Source organism: Pollachius pollachius, assembly GCF_949987615.1.
Source record: "Pollachius pollachius genome assembly, chromosome: 2".
Classification (NCBI taxonomy): Eukaryota; Metazoa; Chordata; class Actinopteri; order Gadiformes; family Gadidae; genus Pollachius; species Pollachius pollachius.
Window position 1 is genome coordinate 9,753,819 of NC_136935.1, and position 22,407 is coordinate 9,776,225.

Genomic DNA, 22,407 nt, shown 5'->3' on the forward strand with positions numbered 1-22,407 from the left:
GGAAGTCTCCCATCCATTCGAGGGCCCAGAGATCAAGAGCCAGAGATGAGCTGACGTCAAAGTATTTCCTCACCAGGATGATGAAAGAGACAGAAAGAGACCTGAACTGTAGGTTGTGAATTAAATATGGGCAGCGTACCTACTTCACAGAGATAGGAGTCAGGCTCTCTCAGGAAGCAAAACACTTTTTAATCGCACCCCAATGGCTACGACCTTCTCTAATGAAGCAACAGCATAACGGCCCTGAACAAACACATCTTTAGTGAAATGAGGAGAGTTGAGCTTTGTGTGGATGAATACCACAAGCAAACAATTCAGATTAATATACACAATATCAAAAGTGAAAGTGACGTAGGCAAAGGGTATCGGTGATGTGGTTCCAAAGGTTTGACTCAATTACAATTACAAGTACAATTAGGGCATTTAGCATTTGGCTTTTATCCAAAGCGACTCACATCGGTTAATACACACATTGACACACCGATGGCAGTCAACCATGCAAGGCGACAGCCAGCTCGTCAGGAGCAGTTAGGGTTAAGTATCTTGCTCAGGGACACATCAACACTCAGCTAGGAGGAGCTGGCTCCCAGTGGAAAGGTACTGGGTTTAATCCCTGATCTACACAGTACCTGTTGGGTCTCCTACTGCAAGATGCATACTGCTCCTACATCATATGTATCTACAAGTCAAATGTGTCGTGAGAGAAATCGAAATGAGCGAATTATATAATCATAGTGTGACATTGGTTGGAATTTGATAACCCGCAGCAAAATAAGAGTAGCACTACTAGAAAATGGTGACTCCTCTGCAGTGAATATTATACAATAGTATATAACGCATATATGAATATATCAATGTGAAAAATATTCCAGCCAAAAGAGAGAGAGAGATAGAGAGAGGCCATCTCTTCAGAGAAGGAGAGGACAAGAGGCACTCATTCAGAAAAAAGAGTTGAAAATTGTATGAATTAGAATGAGAAAATTAGATACAGAGGGAAAGAGAGATACAGAGAGAGAGAGAGAGAGAGACAGACAGACAGACAGACAGACAGACAGACAGACAGAGATACATATGTAGATATAGACATATAGAGAGAGAAAGAGCAAGTGAGAAAGAAAAAGAGATAGAGAGAGATAGTGTTGTGGCGGTCACCATCCCATGCACACACACACACACACACACACACACACACACACACACACACACACACACACACACACACACACACACACACACACACACACACCAATACTCTTGAGTGAGACAGAAACATTTCTGAAATGGTACCATCCCTCTCATTTCCCTTTCTTGCTCCATTAATGTCTCTTTTTTATGTTCTTTGTCCCATTGTTGCCTACCATCAACACACACGCTCCAGATGTGTTCAGTACTCAGCAGCTAATTGAATAGCCATTATGAAGACGGATATGTAGACGCCTCTCACTTGGCCTGAAGGAAATCCAGTGATGCTTCTTTATATAGGCGAACACCCTCAGCCACACAAATACATACGCACACACAAAGGCACAAAAACTAAGACAAACATGCACGTACACACACACACATGTGCGCAAGAGGATCGAAACAATTAGTGTAAGGGCGAGTGACTGCACTCTTTACAGCAAAACACAGCTGTCCCATCGGATGCTCGGCACCATGGCAACCGCTAGCCTCCGGAGTAAAAGACTACTTCCAGGACCCTCAGACATAGAAGTAAGACAGAGAGAGAGAGAGAGACAGAGAGAGAGAGAGAGAGAGAGAGAGAGAGAGACCCAGAGACACAAAGAGAGAGAGAGAGAGAGAGAGAGAGAGAGAGAGACCGAGAGAGAGACAGAGAGAGAGAGAGAGACCGAGAGAGAGACAGAGAGAGAGAGAGAGAGAGAGAGAGAGAGAGAGAGAGACACAGAGAGAGAGAGAAAGAGAAAGAGAAAGAGAGGGAAGAAGAGAGCAAGATTACGAGAAAGAGAAAGATATAGATAGATATATAGATAGAGTGCGTGAGAGAGAACATTAAGACAAAGTGAAAGAAGATAGTGATAGATAAATAGATTTTTAGAGAGAGAGAAAGCAGGATTAAGAGACAGAGGATGAAAAAGAGACAGAAAGAATAAATAGAAAGATATAGAGAGCGAGCAAGCAAGATTAATAGGCAGAGAGACAGAAAGACAGAGAGAGTCAGAGACGGAGAGTAAAAGAGAGAGAGAGAACAAGATTAAGTGAAAAAGGAGAAAGAGAGAAATATGGAGATACAGGGAGATATATAGATAGAAAGAGAGAGCGAGAGAAAAAGAGAGAGAGAGACAAAAACAGATGCAAACATACAGAAAGATGGGGAGAGAGAGCAAGAGGGAGAGCGAGTGAGATAGAGTTAGCGAGAAAGCGGGTAAAGCGAGAGGGATTCTGAAATGAGAAAATCAACGGCTGCCATGGATACAGGGCTTCCAAAAGAATCCCCCCACGTTTCCCCCCATCGTTACGGGGCACCTGCGGTTACGCCTCGTTCTGTTATTCTCTCTCTTCTGTCACGCGGTGACACTCGCGCAAGTGGATAACGAGGGGTTCTTCCAAGAGCGCATCCATCTCCTGAGTCACATCCTCCTGCTATTGCAGCGTGCTGACAATGTTCTCCAAAAAGAAAGAGGAGCAGATGGCTCTAGTGGCGGTAAGATGTGTTTGACTGTCAGACGAACGCTTAATAACCCCCCCACCACCAGGTCCCGTCCCGTCCCAGCCCTTGATTGACAGGGATCTGTTCACAATTACCTGTAGGTGACTTTGGATGAAAGCTAAAAGGCAACAGGGTTTAATAGTAATAGCAAAGACAATGGGAAATGAAGTTGAACCCCAGTGTAACTCCATTGTCCTGGCAGCGCAGCCGTCTAAAGAAGTCGTCATCTCTCAATAAGTCCGGTGGACTTGATGGGTGTGACAGGTGCCATCGCTGGGTCCGACAGGAAGCAAGAGAGCCCTTCCCCTCATCCAGGGAGGAGAGGGGAGGCCTGCAAGGGGGGAGATAAGGTGCATCGCTTTCTTAAGTGATGAATTCACCGCCATGGATCGCTCCGCAATGACTCTAGACAGGCTGTCAGGGTGAAGCCCACCACAATCAGTCAGCCAAGACACCTCAGTGGTCCTCCAGTCCTGCCAGGGACCTAACCCACCATTCTACACTAACTGTTGATGAGGAGGCTAGGACTAGTCACGAGAGAGAGAGAGCGAGAGAGAGAGAGAGAGAGAGAGAGAGAGAGAGACAGAGAGAGAGACAGAGAGAGAGAGACACACAGAGAGAGAGAGAGCGAGAGACAGAGAGAGACAGAGAGAGAGAAGCAATGTAAAAGAGGGAAAGAGTGAAGTGAGAATGAGCAAATGATGAATAAATGAACACACCATGATCCGTCCCGTTGCAGTGGGGTTGGGGCTGTGTGTAGGACTGCTGCACAAGAGATTGGGGTCGCGTCTAGCAGCACCGGGCTACAGCGGCTCATCGTATAGCCCATGACCTCCAGCAGAACACAGACCTCCTCAAGCAACAACAAGAGCAGCAGCAGCAGAGAGGGAAATTAAAACGACAGGAAAAGCACTGATAATGTTCTGACCTCACCCCGCTTTAATCTGCCAGCTCACAAATCTCCTGGCATTCCTCCCCAGAATGGGATTTCTTCATTCAGCTATTAATAACGATTCTAGGAACTTGCACTGCAGGGCGAGAGAATGGAGATCCACCATGACAGCACCATGAAGTGATTGTCTCAGAAGCCAGTCAACTAGTCTCTCTCGCTGTCTTCTTGGGGTTAATTAGCATGTTCCTCCCACACAAGTCAACGTAAAGGCCTGTCTTATCCTGTTCCGGATCAAAACTTCTAATCCTTCTGTGTGAATATACATCCTCCTCACGGCTCCTTATGATATGCCATTTGTTTGTGTGTGTGTGTGTGTGTGTGTGTGTGTGTGTGTGTGTGTGTGTGTGCTTGTCAAGTGTATGTGTTTGTGCGGGTGCATGTGTATGTGTACATGTGTGCATGCATCCATGTGCGTGCAGATGTGTGCGTGTGAGTATGTTTGAATGTGTGTGTGTATGGGTGTGTTTTTGTCAGTCAGTCATGGATCTATGACAATCGAAGCCATTGAAATGTGCATCAATAGAGCGATTTGCTGCTATTGTGAAACCCTTCCTGAAAAACAAAAAGTAAACAACATTGGGACACCAGTGTTTCTCTTTGAATAGTTGAATACTATTCGAATACGCACTTTATTATGTTGTCACTGCATTTACTGAAAACAAGGACACGTCTGTAACACTGGACTCTCTCTTTCAAAAACTCATAATAGAATAACTTTGGTTGTTAAACCTAATGCAAAGGGGATTATATTCATGGTAAAAAGAAAAAAGTCCTACTTTTTTTGGAAAATGTTTAAATAAAAATATTTGTAATCAGATGTCTGAAGTATGTCAATCAAATAACTTGTGGTCTCTGATGAGACAAGCAGCACGCAACCCAAAAGCCACGACGAGCAACCCTGATGGGGACCGGGAGAACCAATCGTCTCGTCAAACACCTTCGTAGTAGGACAGTATTACGCGCTGACGGATGACTTGTGGCTTTGGCGCTTCAGTATGAGTCATTTTGCTACATATCATGTGTCGCACCGTCCAATGTATGCTCAGCTGTTTAATCCTCATCGCTGGCACGTCATAAACAAACACCACGGGACATGATTAGTAGGCAAATATGATCCACGTCAGAACACCAGCGCATATCACACACGAAAACACCAGCAGCTACAAGTATTGTCAGTATTTTAACACTTTTCGTACAATTTCCGATCACGATAAGTGAGACAAAATAACGTACGGCGATAGGCCATTATATTCTCTATAATTTGGGATATCGCCTATTATATATAGGTTGTACAACAAATAGGCTGTATGAGACACGGGCTCTTCTTAAATGTATAGGCTACGACGTGCAAGATCGGCAGTGGTGGTCTGCTCACTCTGTCATATGCCGGGGACTCGATCCATGTTCATCCGGATGCGCTATACTTTCCTATAGCGCATCAGGTAGGCCTATATTGCTACATTAAACATATAACTTATTAATAAAACACCACGTAGAGTTCGACTTACCTATATCAGGTGTGGATTCCTCTATAGAAGATCGGCAATAGCCAACCGGTTACGAAACTCACTGAGGATAGTAAAAAAAAGTGGACTTTGCACCCTATAACTGAGACGCCGGACTCTTGAATATGATCGCTGTAGTTTCTTCGCGACATCTTTTCGTCACAGGTGGCACGCCCTCTTCACTTGTTGGAGACGAGACTGTCACAATGAAACGGGTCGTTCATTTGTTTCATTGGTAGCACTGGGAAACAAAAAAAAATTGCTCTTCTCTCTCTCCCTCTCTCGCTCGCTCACTTGTAGTGTCCGCGACGCAATATTGAGCGATAACCTACGCAGAGTGTTGGTGTGAGAAAGGTAACGCAACCTGCCCGGTAAAGCGGGAAGGCGGCGTTCCACTGCCACCTGCTGGACAGAAAGTGCATCTACATTTTCTAATTAGGCTTTAATGTCCTTATGAAGGAACACATTAATCAAGACTAGTTACATAAGACTAAAAACACACAAGACACTTAACCTATAAAAAATAACTTTGTTTTATGTTTTGACCTACATAGGTCATTTATAGGACCTAACACTCAGAACCCCTTAAATAATAAATGGTTATAACTGCTGGTCCTTTGGAAGAATGGACCAGCGGTTGTATTCATTTATTATTTATAGAGCAAGCAGACAGTTGTTCTTTCTTTTGCTGCAGTTCAAATCACTTTTATCTATGTTGCATCGCTTTGTGTAAGGTAGGCCTGGGCGTCTCTAACTGCACGGCGCAGTTTTAAAATTATTTTACTTATTAAAAAGTGTCTGGCTCCCCAGGGTAAGAAGAAAGTGAATCGTCTAAATGTTTAATAACAGCCCATTTTGTGTTATTGACGGTTTCAGCCCAGCCGCAGAATCTTCTATCAGCCATTATAATGGTTAGGGGGCGCACAGACGTTGTGCTGGGCTTTAATTCCTCTCATTGTACACAACACTCACGTTATGGTAATGTTGCATTCCTCTTCAAGACTGTAACAGTAATGCAGTAACTGTAATGCAACTCCTGTTATAATCTTTGACTGTAGTCTGCATCCTATACAAAAAGATTGAGAGAGCATCTTGGTCATATTCATAGGGCAAAAGTGTGTCATGATGTCAATTAGTTCAAGGTTTCAAATACCGTAGTAGGCTACATGTTTTTTGATCTTTTTTTTCTTTTACATTCAAATGGTCCTAGTAGAGTAGATGATTGAGCAGATATTAAAATCGAATAAATCTGAGGCTTTTTATAAAATATTTGAGCATTTGATAATAGGTCTTTCAATGATCAGTTGTTAACAATAGTTGCCTAAATATATACTTTATCTTTGGCAGCATTCTTAAAAACTTTTTAGAGAGTTGATGTTTTTGCAATGAGAACATGTGTAGCCGACACTTCTTAGTACAAAGTATTTTATTGTAAATATCTGAAAATCCTACATGTGTGGTTACAATATAGTCTTGACAAGAAGAAAAAAGAAACAATAGTAAAAGGTAACAAAAATAAATACATCTGCTTTGACAGTGATATGCTTTTGGTGGGCTCTCAGTAACGTAAGCGGTGACTTCAATAGAGGATTCATCAAAATCTCTTCAAATATGCTTGGACTCGTCCGCCCGAATGAAGTGGGTGATATTACTGTTTTTACAAAAAAAATGTGGTTCTTGTTACTTTTTCTACATCTGTGAACAGCTGGGATAAAAAAAAACGCAAAACAAGAAATTAGTTCATACATTTCCATTTTAGTTGCCAATGGATGTATTTCCACAAAGCTGTCTGTACAAGTGTTGCATTTTGTAGCAATAGCTTAATGTTTGCCGTGACAACAATTAAAAGAAAGGAAAAACAATGTGTCCCCCTGGTATCTCGACCGTATCGCCAAGTCTGTGCAAAGGAAGATGCGTCAGTTTGGTTTCCAGGCGTCATACACCAGGGAAGTGAGTGGAGTGAGTGAAAGAAGCAGTGTTATTATAAAACAAGGAGAAGCCATGTTTATGCAACAACAGTGCTGCCATTATTACTAGAAAACAACGTATCAATGACTGCATTTTAGTTCTTCCATTACAAGGGATAAGACATACATTTTTAGATTTTTTAACATGCCCATGAAATCATGGTTACTCAACAGAGTTGAGGTCAAAGCCCCAAGAGGATTGTCATGGTAACCAAAATATACCCTTATAAAGAATACAATGAGCGGAAGTTCCATCGTCACTGTGTAGTTAAGAGCGGAGAGGGAGTAATCAAAAGCATAGGTCAAAGCGTTACAAATACTGCTTGTTCAATTTACACACCAACAGTTGAATCACAGTCACTTTTCTGTCTATACTGTCCCAGATGCTATAAATGTGATCATGACAAGGTTAGGAAAAAAAAAATCAAAAACATAAAAATATAAACTAATTATAATATAATATATATAATGCCATTTGTCTCGTCCCCTCAACACATTACACAGACTAGCCTGGAAAATATTGTGGAAAAAGTGTGGAAATCCTGTGCTGGAGGTGTAGGAAAGTGCCAGGGGGGCCCTGTTCTTGTAGAAAGATATGGGGCCCAGACGTAGTGTATACTAGTGTTCAAAGTCTTTAGAAAATATCCTTCATTTCTTCTCGTTCCTCCATTCTTCATTTGCTTCTTGGCCCCATTTGTACGCCGGTGGTTCAAAGAACCACGCCTGTGCATGTTTTGAGTACACATGCCCACGCCTGTGCATGTTTTTAGTGCACGTGCGTCTCTCGGACACATGGCGAGCTGTGATCCGTTTAAAAGATACCTCTTCCAAATTTGGCGGATGAGTAATGTCCAGGTAGTTGTTGGCGTGTCTACGCGAGCGTTCTCTGACGTTGTTTTATCCTGGGGTAGAGCTGCAGAGAACAAACAAGGAAACACAAGTTAGACACAATTCATTCTTGCCCGTTTAGTCTGGGTGTGCATAAGGAAAGTTCAAGACAGTCTATTAGAGTAGAAATATTCACGCTGGGCGACTTGATGGGTTAAATAAGTAAAAAACGGTATATATAAAGTATATTATATTCCTTCAAATACAGTGAGGAACTTAGAGTTCAGAATTGAAATTCGTGATTCATTTCCATGCTGTGCTAGCTGTGCTACAGCTCCTCCAGGGGGCGCTGTGTGTGTGGGGGGGGGGCCTCCTCACCCCCAGCAGGTTGCGGGGCACGTAGCCGGTGGCGTCGCCCATGCGCGCCCACCACCACTCCACCTCGTCCTCGTCCTCCCGCCGGACCACCGTCATGCTCTCGCTCTCCAGGATGGCCAGCTCGTCCTCGCTCTCGCCCGCGTAGTCCCACAGGCCGTACACCACGCCGCGGTTCATGATGCCCATCTTCTCCTGCACACCTTGGGGGGGGGGAGGAGTTCATCAAAACCCCCCGCCTGAAACTCTCAAACCATTCCTTTTTTTGGTTTGCCCATATTCAATCACTGGTTACTGCAAATGCTTAACTAGTAACCAGCAGGTGTGAGTGTGATTAGCCTTACAAGTCGTTTTGAAAACCGGCCCCATATGACATCACTAGTGGGCGTGTCCACCTAGATCTGTGCTTGATAGATGAGCAACGTTTATTTCAGTCCACGGGGTGGGCTGGTAGACTGATCTATCCAGCACAGATCTAGGTGGACACGCCCACTAGTGATGTCATATGTGGCAGATTTTTGAAACGGCTTGTACGGCTAATCACACTCACACCTGGTGGCATAATATGTCCCCTTTAAGTAACTTACTGACGACATTGGGTCCTCCAAAAAACGACACTGCATGAAATTAATATCCGTCTCTTTAAATGGTACGTGTATAAAATGTATGCTTGCAAAACCCAGAAAAACGCACGCGCGCACACACACACACACACACACCAGCAGCTTACCATAGAGGAACTGGGAGCACTGGGTGTAGCCCTCCTCCATCTCCTCACACTTGTCGGCGGCCGTCTGCATGTCGCTGTAGGTCATGGCAAACACCGCCGCGCCCGACTCCACCAGGAACTTACACACCTGCACGTTGTTACAGGACGCAGCGCAGTGGAGGGGCGTCCTGGGGGGGAGACGGAGGGTGGGTTAGAGAGGGGAGACCGGGGGGAGACGGGAGACACAGGTGGTGGGCGGGAGAGGGCACGGGGGTGGGTGGAGGGTGAGGTCGAGTAAGAGAGCCAAGGGAAAAAAAAAAAGGACGAAGAATGAAGAATTGACAAAAGCACTGATACGACTCAGAGGAGAAAGGAGGAGAAGGGAAGAGAAAGGAGGAGAAAGGAGGAGAAAGGAGGAGAAAGGAGGAGAAAGGCTTCTTTGTGCTGCCTGCTGGTACTACATACATTAGCGTTCACCCACTGTACCATCGCTCTATTATCGCCGTGGTGATGAACAGTGGGTTGATTGAGTCAGGCAGCGTGATGGGGGAGGTGGGGGGGTGGGTGGATGGGGGAGTAAACGAGTGGACCTACCAGCCGTCGCTGTCGGCCGCGTTCACGTTGACCCCGAACTGCACCAGGAACTTGACGATCTCCGTGTGACCGGCGCACACGGCGTTGTGCAGGGCGGTGATGCCCTCGTCGTTTGGCTGACTGGGGTCCTCCACCTGGCGGGGAGAAGGGGCGGAAAGAGCCATGAGTCCCGCAAGAAACGCCTCTGCCTTAGTTGTCTTACACCCTGCTGGTAGAAGCACTCGTGCACCAAAGGACAGAGATTCCCCGAGAGGGTGTACGAACAAAAACAACATAGGAACCAAGGAATCAACACATATGAGGTTGGAAAGTGGCTACGGTGTTTGACTCCAAGCCGAAAGCTGGGTCTGGGTTTGAGTCCCGTCTATCTGTAGGCATCCTCGAGCAAGACTCCAAACCCCTACCTGCTCCTGAATTACATGAATCGGTATTCCCTTCAAGTCTCTTTGGAGAAGGCCTGCTAAATAAGAGAAAAACCTACTTTATTCAGCCCCCCATGGTTATAAACGACCACGTGTCTCACCTCGTAGATGATCCTCTGCACCAGGTCGTACTCCCCCTCCAGGGAGGAGTCCAACAGCAGTGCCAGGGGATTGAACTTCACCCTCATGCCGTGGTCGATGCGCTCCGAGCCGTCCTTGCGCAGATTGGTGCGCTTGCCCTGGAAGGGAACCAAAAAACACATGAGGTGAGAAAAGGTTTCCTCTCGCTTCCACCTCTACGTTCTGGAGATGAGGAGGAGATATGATAGGTGTCCTCGTTTCTGTGTGGACGTGGAGGTGCCATCTCTTGCTGAGGATCGGACACATTTTGTCTTGAATTATACACACTGCTAGGTTTAATGGTCTTCTGAGCTCCACACTCACTCTTAGCGTTCCCCGTCTTTGGACAAAATAACCAGTTCCTACAGTTCTTGCTACATCTCTAGTCCAACCTAACACAACCCACTTTTTGCTTGACTAAAACACCAATGGTTATTCAAGATGATTAGTCAACTGGGCAGCGAAAAATAAAAAAAGGTGCATTCTTTACTTTATTTTGGGCTGGAACATGTGGAGTGGTTTAAGTGTCAGGGCTCATTGAGAAATAATTGGGTCAAAAACCTCTGCGACCTGCAACACTACACTGAAACCTTTTATATCCAACAGAGGATACAGAAACTGAGTTCAAGCAATGGATCCGATTATTTTAAGCTGAATAAAAAAAAACTTTCCATGACCAACCCCTTTTCCCACTTAATAGATTACTATGAGGAGAAAGAGTTTTGACAGGGATTAGTTTTGTTATATAACTTCAGAACAGACTACTATTGACCCAGCCTGTAATTCCTGGAAGCTGGCTTCGTACAATAACCCAAGACCAACAAAAAACAGACCAAGCAACTTAACAGTGCTACATGCTACGTCCTAGCGACCAAGCACCTCAACAGTGCTACATGCTAGGTCCTCCTAACAAACAAGCACCTCAACACTGCTACATGCTAGGTCCTCCTAACAAACAAGCACCTCAACAGTGCTACATGCTACGTCCTTATGAGCAAACACCTCAACAGTGCTACATGCTACGTCCTTATGAGCAAACACCTCAACAGTGCTACATGCTAGGTCCTCCTAACAAACAAACACCTCAACAGTGCTACATGCTAGGTCCTCCTAACAAACAAGCACCTCAACAGTGCTACATGCTAGGTCCTCCTAACAAACAAACACCTCAAGAGCGCCACATGCCACGTCATAACGACGAAGCACCTCAACAGTGCTACATGCTACGTCATAACGACCAAGCACCTCAACAGCGCTACACGCTACGTCCTAGCGCTAGCGCTCTAGAAGGTACGCACCGGCGGCAGCTGAACATGTCCGGTGACCTCCGGGGCCCTCATGCTGAAGGTGTCCTCCGCCAGACCCTGCTCCTCCGTCCCGCTGGGGTAGGGCGGCGGCGGGTACGGGGGGAACTCCTCCGGGAAGCCCTCCGGGGCGGGAGGAGGCGGCGGGCTGGCGGCCGTCTGATCCTCCAGGACCGTCAGGGGCGGCGGCGGGAACAGCGACTCGTCGATCCTCGGCGCCGGGTGGGCCGGGGGGGGCGGGGGGGTGAAGTCCTCCCGGGCGGGCGGTCTGGTGTGTTCTGCCGGGGGGGCGGGGCAGACGGAGGGGCTGGGCACGCGCTGCGCCGGAGGCTGTTCCTCGTCTTGACGGGGGGCGCCCCGCTCCGGGTGGCTGTACGGCCCCTGCGTCCCGCCGCCGCCCTGGGGGGCCCTCTCGGGCTCCCCGCTGGGCGTGTTGATGATGGTCTCCAAGGCGGCCAGCGTGGCCTTCTGGTAGAGCAGCTTCTGGATGTTGGGCCCCGCGGGGCCCTCGGGCTCCGTGATGGAGCTCCTCTTCTTCAGGGGCCGCGGGGCGTTGTACAGCTTCTTGCGCAGGGCCTCCAGGTCGCCGTCACTCTGGTGGCGGTAGGGGTTGGAGATGAACGGAAGCAGCTTGGTGGGGCTCAGGGGCCGCGGCGTGCGCTCCGTCTCGGGCGGGGCCCCCTCGCTGGGGCCCGGGGGACCCTGGAAGGCTGGGCCGGCTCCGTTGTGGTCCACCTCTTGGTCGAACGAGCGTTGGTCCATGTACGGGTTCTCTGGGTACTGGGGACCCGCGCCCGTAATTACTGGTTTGCCGTACACTGTGCGCGCACACACACACACACACACACACACACACACACACACACACACACACGCACACAGACACACACAAATCATGTTATTAATGGTACACACACACACACCATTAGGTTTAGCGCTCTTACAGTGAAGCACAATGACGTGGTAACATCCATCCAGCTCAATAAACAACACACTATGAATTGGCTTCACATCAGAGCACTAAATGAACACTTATCGATTGGACCGCGAAAATGTACATCCAATGTAAATTGTCTACATACATTCACTATGTTTATGAAAATTTAACTTTAAGCAGTTCAAAGTTAATCAGATGAAATGAAGATAAACAAAACCAGACAAACAGGCCAGCGCATTACAACACAACCACAGGCATTTTATGCATTACCTACACAAATTACGCAACAGACGTTCCCATGAATCTAATTCACTGTAAGAAATGGTTCTATGAATAGAACCGGGCGCAGTTGACTCAACAATATGCCCTCACATCATTTCCATATTTGCTTCCGGCAAGCAGCATGAATGGGGGGGCTCATCTCGGTGTGTGTGTGTGTGTGTGTGTGTGTGTGTGTCTCAGTGTGTGTGTTTGCCTGCCCGTGTGTGTGTGTGTGTGTGTGTGTGTGTGTGTGTGTGTGTGTGTGTGTGTGTGTGTGTGTGTGTGTGTGTGTGTGTGTGTGTGTGTGTGTGTGTGTGTAGGGAAGGGGCCAGCTGGCCTGGCCACCCTGTTGCTGCTCCTCTGCCCAGTGGCCCATGGGTAATTGTTTTCCGTGTACGCGTACATTCAACAGGGCGGTGTAATGCAACGTTCCTCTTCGGAGGGAAAGATCAGAACGCCATATGCAAATGAGCAGAGTGCATCTCCGTGATGTTACCCCACCCCACCCCTCATCCTAAAGCAAGGGGGGGGGGGTCATTAATGTCATTAATATTACATATCTGTGAAACGTCTGAAAAGGGGGTTTATTTGGTGGCTAGCAGCCTGCATCGGGTACTTTGTAGATGCTATAGATGACGTGGCGATGCATCTATTGAAAAAGCTCATTCCGCAGTCCGTGTCTTTAGCGACATGTTTGAAGGTGTATCCAACAGGATAAAGAACAATTCATTTAAAAGAGGATGTGCCATTTCCAAACGATTTTTTTTTCTCCCACCATCATGGAAAATGTACGTATGATAGTAATTTCAACCGTTTACACTCCATTACTCGTGGATTGGAACGGCTTGAGCGCTACCACTAACCCCCAGAGGACACAGAGAAGCAGGACGGGGCTCACCGCTGACGAAGCCATTGCCCCGGGACTGCGCCCTGGTGAGGGCCCCCTGCACGCTGGGCTGGAAGGGCTTGGCCGAGCCCGGCTGCTGGGTGTACATGGAGTAGATGGAGCTGGCGGCCAGGGTCTGGGGCTTGGAGTTGGGCAGCTCGGGGGTGAAGGGCCTCACGGTGGCGGCCGGCGGCGCGTCCTGCTTGGAGGGCAGCGGCAGCGTCTGACTCTGGTTGGCGGGGAGGGGGAGGCGTCCCGGGGCAGGGGCCTGGGGGGGCGGCTGCTGCAGCTGGCCGGACGAGGAGGGCCTGGCCTTGGGGAAGGTGCCCGTGTTGAGGCCCGGCTTGCCGTACGGGGCTCCGTTCGGCCCCTTGGGTTTGGTGGGCACAGGCGGGGGCACCTTGACCGGGTGTTTGGTGGCCTGGGGGAGGCACCAGACGGACAGGGAGAGCTGTGATGCTGGGACTCATACACTTTCGGATGACGGCGGCGACAGATTCAAGATCATGCACGAGATTATTGGTTTATTAGCGGAGAGGGGGGAAATTCTGTGGTCAGCTGGACTTCCTAGGGTCCAAAGATATCGCAGAAGTCACCAACTACAGTTTTCTAAAAACTAAATAAATGCAGACAACAACTTTCAATGAAATGAAGATCACATTAAGACAGCAGTAGTCCCTCTCACCTGGGCGTCTCGGACCAGGTCGTCGCTGCTCTGGTTCTTGCGCAGGCCGGGTGAGGGCTGTTCCGTGGCTTCGAACATTGAGAAGGGACGCACCTTCCTGTCCCTCTTCTGCTCTGGATCATCTGGGACACAAACACACACGGTGAGCCATCAAGGTCACATTTATAAACCATGAAGTGAAAGAGAGTGTGTGTGTGTGTGCGTGTGTGCTACCTGGCTCTGCGATGGGTGATGCGTGAGAAGGCATCCGTGGCAGCGTGGCGGACTGCCCGTGACCGTTGGTGTTTGACTCGGGCCCCGAAGGGCCCCATTCAGCCAGCTTGGCAGACTGCGGGCCTAGGGGGACAGAGAGGGAACGACATAAGCACGTTTAAAAAGGACTGGATCAGGGAAATCAGGTCACACAACAGCAAGTTAAACTCGACATGGGACCTAGATCAGTCTTCATCAGGACACTTCCATGGCATCACACAGGATCAGATAGACAGAGACCTTATTTAAAGGCCCGGCTATTTGCTTTGCTGTCATAGCCATTCATTGTTCTGAACAGCAGTTGTGAGCTCTCTCTAAATATGCTCTCAGTCTTCTGACTCACACGCACACAACAAGATAACAAGGAAAACAAAGTGGAAACAAGACGGTGTGGGACAGTCAGACTCCCCCAGAACGTTCATTTGTTTCTGATGACCCAATTAGAAACACCGGGACGTGCGTTGAGAACCGAGCGGAACAAACTGGAAACAAACCACAGCACAGCAAGTGCAAATCAAACAGAGGAACAGGATACAATCGTCGATAAAGGGTCAAATCCCAGATCCTATCTTTCCTAAGTGGTCGAATGGCGCAAAGAAAACAACAAAGAAAACTATTTTAAAAGAGTCACACGCACGCAAAACAAGAAATAACCCACACGAAGAAGACAGACGCATCACACAGTTCCAGCAGTACCTTTTCTCTTGGCGCGGAGTTCTTTCAGAGGCTTAAGCAAGAACATGGCTTCTAGATGGGACAACCACGCACATGAGAGACAAGAAACAACCGTAAAAAGATAGATACGAGTCCAGCGGCCGAGTCCCCTTGCTCTTCTCTAGGGACATGTTGCAGGCCGGATCGAGACATAACGCAGCTTGGGTGTGGTGGTGGGTGTATCTCCCCCCCCCCCCCCCGCCTACCCCCCTTAAGGATCCACAAGTGGAGCCCTGAAGCTCGATCCAGTGGCCCCCACCCCGTAGGACAGGTGCCGGGGATGTGAATGAACCGGTGGCGAGACTCCACCTGCCCACACTGCCTCTCCCCGCACCCCAACCCCCCCACACCACACCAAGTCCTCAACCAATCCTCGGTCTTCCTCCCTCCCACCCAAACTGCGTAACAGTTCGCCCTGCAAAGGGAGATAGCATGCACCATCACAGCAGACCAAGAACCCCCCCGCCCCCCCCCCTTACAGAAAAAGGGGGAGAAGGAAGGGAGGTTTGAGAGATACAAACATAGATAGAGAGACTGCAAAGGAGATAGAAAGAGAGAGGAAGAGGGCGGGAGAGAAAGCGGACAAGACAGAGTGGGGAGGTCCCATAGCCGTTGTTTTTCGTTAGGAATAACTTTGGTGTTGTGTCATTCATTTTTAATAAAGCCGGTGCTCCGTTGGCACGGCACCCACCGGGAGGAGAGTGGGGGTACATTTTGGAAGGGGGCTGCGGGGGAAGTGCTCCGTCATCTCTGAATAAGAGATGTCTCTGCAGCCAAACACACTAATACACACCCCCATGTACAGGTGAGTCGCCCATGGTCTTTTGTTTATTTTCATTTTTCAACTTTGCTATAGCGATTAATTGTAGCCATAAAAATAGATACCAGGCCAGCCGGAAGAGAACAGAAATCTTTCATTTTTCTTGATCTATCCTACAACACTTCTCAAATGTTCTTTGGTGCAACCAGCTACAAGTAATCTGCATTCCACCTCCACCTTGTGGTGGCATAGGGAAACAACAGGCAGAGAAAGAAATACTACACATTTGTTCCCTAATCGAGGGGGCATCCTGAGAGTGAAAGAGAACAACACACACTGCAAACCAGAGTGCACATGGAACAGATCGCAACAGTGATCACAGATGTTCCAGGGCCAGTATTCACTGCAACAGAGCAGCAGCCAAGGCAGAAAGGGGACATAACCAACTACCTTCTGAACTCAGTGTAACATCACAACCACACGGCATCCCAGAATCCTCTGCTCCTAATGACGGACAGCACACACCGGTCATATTCTTTTCAAGACTTTGTTCAATACCAACAAACAAACTGAATAATCAATAATCTTACGATTCCAGGCAAAAAAACGTGGTTACACCGGTTAAGAATGTTTTTAACGACCAGAGGGGGATACCCACATGGGGACATTTTAAATTACAAATTAAGAATGCATTCATTTCAATAATTAGTACACAGAGTACTACAGAGTGTAACTCTTAATCTTACCAACTTCTGCTTTGTGTTACTCTACCAATAAATATCTGCTCATTCAGCACTTATCGAATCCCTAACCCTCCCTGCAGGGAGGGGTCCCTCTTCTGTGTTCCTTCTTAAGCCGTCTATCCAAATCCAAGGGCTTAAGTTTATATAGGGGGTGGCACATTATGTGGCGCTGTAAATCCCTTTGAGACCATAAACTGAAATGAAGGGGCTATCCCTATAAACGGACTTGACTAGCACGTCTGTTTTGACTTTGGCTTCAGTCAACCTGACCAGAAGTTACAGATGGTGTGCCTGCCTGCCTGCCTGCGTGCGTGCGTGCGTGCGTGCGTGCGTGCGTGCGTGCGTGCGTGCGTGCGTGTCACTATTTACCGGTGCCCGCCTTGAACTGGGGGTCTGGGGCCGGCAGCGTGGCGGTGCCGTCCGGGTAGGCGGGCTTCACCAGGAGCTCGTGTCTGACGGGCCCCCGGGGGACAGTGGAGGACTGGATGTAGGGGCCCACCGCGGCCACACGGGACGGGCCCGACTGCTGCGCCCCGGGACCCTCGGAGGGCAGCTGGAGGGAGGGAGGGGGAGAGGAAGAACGACGGGGAGAGGGGGAGATAATGAGAGGGGGGAGAGAGGGAAAGAGAGAGCGAAGGATCGGGAGAGGGGAAATAAGGAAGTAGCATGGGTTAGAAAGAGCCAGGCATCATGGAAAATAGAGGCTATTCCATTTAAAGTAATACGTTTTTTTCTTATTCAAGGAAAAACATTTCCTTGAATGCTAGGACACCTGATTAAACATTACACAGTGAACCCTTTTCAGGGAAGTCAGACGGTGCAAAAAGTATGTTCAAAATTTGATTTTTTTTTTTTTCACCTAGCAAAAAAATAATCCTAGCCGTCAGGAATCTAAAAATCACATTTAAAATTGCAAACCAAACAAAGGCCGTCGCTTGGCGCCTCTTTTTTAACGTACAACCAAAATATCGTGCAATCGGCATTTCCCTACAGAGTATTGAAAAGTGGCGTTGCTAAAGCCTACACAGCCAGGAGCAGTAAGAGGAGCTCACAGGCCCGTTATAAAAACAGGATGCACTTGATTTGCACTCTTCCCGCCAAGAGTAGGAGGCCGAACAACGTGTCCCTCTGGTTTTGCAGAGTCATGCTGCAGATATTTAAAGTAGGAGAAGAACAAGAACAGGAGGAGCAGGAGAAAGAGCTGACTAAATTACCTGGGGGTGAGGGTCTTTTGATGCCCTCTCTTTAACGGGATAGCCATTCTTGAGAAAACAAAAACACAAAGCAGTTCAAGAACCCCAACAGTGCCATCATGTCCAGGTCTAATACACTCCTCATCTCGCCGTCTGTCCCTCTGCTGTGGAGGAACTGGTGTGGGACTGAGACCATGATACGGAGGACACCACACTGATACCCATGAAGAGAGGAGCTCTGTTGGGTTGGTGTGGTTGTAGGAGGGGGTGTTGGTGGAGGAGGTGGGTGGAGGGGATGATGTCAGCCAGGCCGGGGATGCCCGCGTGGGGCCGGGAGAAGCCAGGAGAAGGCAGGATGGAGTGTGTGGAGGGTGTCTTTGTGTGCTTGTGAAAAACAGCCACTCATTGTGATTCTGTGCAGGGTGTGGGTAAATCACCTCCCGACTGAGGGCCTATTCAGTGCTTCGTCACCATACACCCACATATTCATGCACACACATTTATGTCAAACTTTATGTATGCCTTAAAAGAAAAATTATTGACACAATTCCCATTTCTGATTCATTCAACAAGATTTGGGAAATAGTTATGTACTGTTAAAAAAAAATAAAAAAAGGTATTCTAGAAGACAATTCAAATTGTGGTGTTAGTCATGAGAAGGAAACAAGACGAAGAACCCGCTGTAATCAAATCTTTTTTTTTTATGCTTTTTCATCATGTTATGACGTAATGCAGCTCATTCCCATTCAACCTGCCGAAGATGAGGTTAATCCCCTCTCGGGTTCAAAGAGAAGTTTGTTTACTTTGAATTAGCAGTCCCCGTGCAGCTCTGTGGCAGACCACCTTAGTGGAGGCTGGGTGGAGGGGCAGTTCAGAGAGAGAACAGGCAGATCCGACGTCTAACGGGAAAGACTATGGCTTGGTCGTGGCCTCTTTACTCGCTTTGAGCCGTCCTCCGCTTTTACTGTTTAGCAATGACACTTGAATTGAAATTGTTCCAAAGCGAGTGACAGTGATTTGTTTTTGTCCCATGAACGAGCAGGTTGGGTGTTCAAGGACACTGGGAACATTGGGCTGTGAACCCGGAACCTTTTGGTTGGGAGTCAATCACCCTTACCACTACTAAACTATCCCGGTCTGTCCTTCTGTAACACACACGTTGAGCGTGTGAGGGGTAAGGCAGATCATTTCAGCAGTTTCCTGTTGGATTAACAACAGTGAGCCAAGCTGTGATAGGATCTCCCTCCCTCCCTCCCTCCCCATTATTTTCCACGCCTGATTTCTAACTGCTCAACTATTCGCTGTTCGCAGTTTAAGGGAAACAGGCATGTAAAAAAAAGATAAAACACCTCTGTCATATGGTCAAACAAATAAATAAAATCATTAGGCCTCCACCAGAATTGTTTTTCAAACAGAGTGAGGATGTAGAGAAATCAAAGATGAAAGGGGTGATGGAAAAAACATAAAGAAAACAATGGATAGATGGGTTAGAAGGGAGTGTGTCTCTGGTCGGTAAAGTCGTGAGGGGTTCCCCCGGCACAGAGAGGAGAGTGCTGTCGGGGTCTGAGGAGTCTCTTACGTGGGTAGAGGTCTGTTCTGAATGGCTGGGGTGCTGGGGCTTCCGGGGGTCAAACAAGACAAAGGGAGAGGGAGGGAGACAAACAGTATTTATTCTCTCTCTCGCCACTAGGGGGAGCTCTGATTGAGCCTGGTCCAGCAGGAGCATAGAACACCAGGGCAATGAGCGAGTATGTTTAACGGCAAGGAGAAACTACCTGGGTAGACATCGAGGGTGGCTCAATGTCAATGGTGACTGTGGTGTGGTAGCAAGGTGTGTGTGTTCTCTGTGAGACAGGTGTCTGTGTCCTCCGAGACACACCTATATGTGTGTGTGTGTGTGTGTGTGTGTGTTTATGCTCTATGTGAGGCATGTGACTAACATCTTTGTAAGACTAAGTGTTTGTGTATTTGCGTGTGCATGTGTGCGGGTGTGTATGTGTACATGCGTGTGTGTGTGAGACATCTTCTCACCGGAAGGTTCTCCTTGTGCTGCAGCGCCGCCTTCTTCTTCCACAGGCGGTCTCTGAGCTCGCTGACCCTCTTGTCCATGGCGGCCACCTCCAGGTTACGCTTGTTCAGGCTGTCTCTCTGCTGCTGCAGCTTGGAGTTCTGATCCTGGTTCAGTTTGTTGCGAAGCTGCACAGGACACACAGTGGATGGGAAACAGGAGGGATTTAGAACATGGGTTAGGGGCTGGAGGGTGTATTGGCGCTTGAGTTCCAGCCTGAGAAGTACTGCGTTTGAACCTTAATGTCAACCTCAAATTTATTTTTTAATTTCTATTGCCAACCCCAAAATGCTACTAAATTACATTTAAAGACAAAAGCTTAAAATGTTCTTCTTTGTAGCGCAATGAATCCATGTATAATGGAGAAAAGGTAAACCCAGGGAATATATTATTATATTGGACGCCAATCATAAAAACATTATGTCGTGTCTGTTCCATCTACTTTATTAGTCTTTGTTTATATTCACCATCAGTGACCACCTGTTTGTTACTATATGATTGCACCATAATAATTAAAATACTATTGACGCATTGCACATAACGTCATACTAGCAGGCCTATAAAAAAATGCAATGTTCTTTGTTGCAATTAAAACTACAGGTATTATCTGGTACAGTAAGAAGTTGTTGTAATAAAGTAAGTCATATGACATTGGATCGAATCCATTAAGAACATGAAACAATCTCATGACATAACAGTTTGAGATCCCATGGCAATTTCCATACAGTTCAGTGCTCATGTCAACCACTGGTCTGCATGACCAAATGTTGGTGGAAATCAGGCTCTGGCTTGTTGCAAATATTGAAACATAACCATGCAGAGAATGTGTTTTCCCTTGCAAGAAACCTAGATGAGTTTCAACTCAACACATGGCTGTTAGGTATGCTGTCGGATTGCCAGTGAGTTCCTTATTTTGTTTTCATTCCTCGAAACACGTGAGCACAGGGTGAAAAGAAACCATGCCAGAACATGCATACACACTTACACACAACCTCCCCTCCCACACACACACTCACCTGCAGCTCCTTGTACAGGCGGTCCAGCTCGGCGACGGAGCTCTGGTTGTCGTGGAAGGCGTCCATCTTTCCGTTCTTCAGCATGTCCAGCTGCCGGCTGAGCTCGTCCACCTTGGACACGGCCGCCACCAGCTCCCGCTGCTTCTGCTGGAACAGGCTGTTCATCTGCTCGATCTCCTCCACTGCAGTGGGGGGGCACAGGGGAGCCAGGGGTCAGCTCTAGTCGACTACTTTGTCTGTCTCGTTAAGGTATTTATAATAACCGTATCGGAGTCGAGGGCAGACGGTGGAGAGGTGAGGAAGGCAAGGGCATGAGGGAATGAATGAAACCTGGCCATGTGCGTGTCTAACTGTGGGCATGCATGAGCAAGATGAGCCCTACCTGCTCATTGATGACTGATAGTGTTTCTGAAAACATTTTGGATTGAGACTCGATCAGGCTAAATAACCAGATCGGTTTTATTTGTCAAAGTGTTTTTTATTTTTTGCCTGAATAAAAGAAATGTTTACTAAATAAACACAATTTAGAAAAGGGAACATAACCCAGATGTCGGACCGCCACCATAGTATTAATCTGAATGGCTCACCCAGCTTGCCGTTGCTGAGGCGCTTCTGCTCCACCTGGCCCTTGAGGGCCCGCACCTTCTTCAGGCGGCCCTCCTGGTTCTCCACGTTGTCCCGCAGCCGCTGGAGCTTCTCCTGCTCCGAGGCCTGCTGCTGCTGCCGCTGCTCCTGCTGCTTCAGGTAGCGCAGCCGCTGCTCCTGGTGGGAGGGGGAGAGGGGTCTTTAGCGGGTTTCACTATGGACTAGGGTGCTGAAGGGATTCCCCAACCTTTGCCTCATGAGTACGGCTCAAGCACCGCTACAACCACACCGAACCACAACACGTTTCCTCTAAGCTGACGTCGTACGGTATCATCATACATATTGGGGTGGTGTTCTAAATTTAAGAAGCTGAGGGGTACCGTCTTAACTCTGGCCTCAACTTTATTGATTTACCGAACATGATGGTACTTTGACCCATTATCTAAAAACAATGTAATGTTATTGCATTGTTAAATTGGATTTCCTACTGAAACAACCTACTGGACAAGAACCTTTCGCACACAGATAGGATCACCATGCAAGTATAACAAGCACATTCGATTATACGTTTGGATTACTTTACTGAAATTAACAATTTCAGACCATGATTAAAGAAATACAATTCAGTTTCATCATCAGCCCAATAATCCTTAACATCCTCTTTGATGACATACTATATCTATACATCAACCCATGAATGCTGGACTCTTGTTCACACCTCATCACATAAAAAAGCGGCCACAAAGTGGGGACCCCAGCCTCCGTCTTACCGCTGTCCCACTCAGGTACGCCATTAATCACATCTCTTCCTCACATGTACGACAGCAAAACGCATTGCCGTGACCTAATCTTCAAATGCTCTC

The 22,407-nt window shown here is 47.7% G+C and overlaps 2 protein-coding genes across 8 annotated transcripts in view; both read right to left on the reverse strand.

The window, feature by feature from the left end:
- Nucleotides 1–5,389, reverse strand: part of LOC307071520 (semaphorin-4G-like) — a 31,786-nt gene extending 26,397 nt beyond the window's left edge. For 2 of the 5 annotated variants that reach the window (XM_079730520.1, XM_079730524.1), the window contains exon 1: nucleotides 5,129–5,389. The gene's annotated coding sequence lies outside the window, so the exon portion shown is untranslated. Of the gene's footprint in view, nucleotides 1–2,763; nucleotides 3,000–3,387; nucleotides 3,522–5,128 lie in introns of all 5 variants that reach the window. The other 3 variants (XM_079730521.1, XM_079730522.1, XM_079730523.1) reach the window with 3 other exon arrangements.
- Nucleotides 5,390–6,542: 1,153 nt separating this feature from the next.
- The window catches only part of tp53bp2a (tumor protein p53 binding protein, 2a), a 33,191-nt gene continuing 17,326 nt past the window's right edge, over nucleotides 6,543–22,407 (reverse strand). For 2 of the 3 annotated variants that reach the window (XM_079730517.1, XM_079730518.1), the window contains exons 7-21: nucleotides 21,547–21,721; nucleotides 20,960–21,141; nucleotides 19,907–20,071; nucleotides 19,455–19,493; nucleotides 17,897–17,944; nucleotides 17,052–17,235; nucleotides 14,427–14,549; nucleotides 14,214–14,335; nucleotides 13,541–13,949; nucleotides 11,439–12,262; nucleotides 10,122–10,259; nucleotides 9,599–9,732; nucleotides 9,026–9,192; nucleotides 8,299–8,498; nucleotides 6,543–8,005 (exon numbers count right to left, since the gene is read on the reverse strand). In XM_079730517.1, coding sequence (XP_079586643.1) covers nucleotides 7,964–8,005; nucleotides 8,299–8,498; nucleotides 9,026–9,192; nucleotides 9,599–9,732; nucleotides 10,122–10,259; nucleotides 11,439–12,262; nucleotides 13,541–13,949; nucleotides 14,214–14,335; nucleotides 14,427–14,549; nucleotides 17,052–17,235; nucleotides 17,897–17,944; nucleotides 19,455–19,493; nucleotides 19,907–20,071; nucleotides 20,960–21,141; nucleotides 21,547–21,721 — 2,952 coding nt within the window. In that variant the 3' untranslated portion in view covers nucleotides 6,543–7,963. The remainder of the gene's footprint in view (nucleotides 8,006–8,298; nucleotides 8,499–9,025; nucleotides 9,193–9,598; nucleotides 9,733–10,121; nucleotides 10,260–11,438; nucleotides 12,263–13,540; nucleotides 13,950–14,213; nucleotides 14,336–14,426; nucleotides 14,550–17,051; nucleotides 17,236–17,896; nucleotides 17,945–19,454; nucleotides 19,494–19,906; nucleotides 20,072–20,959; nucleotides 21,142–21,546; nucleotides 21,722–22,407) is intronic. The other variant, XM_079730519.1, reaches the window with a different exon arrangement.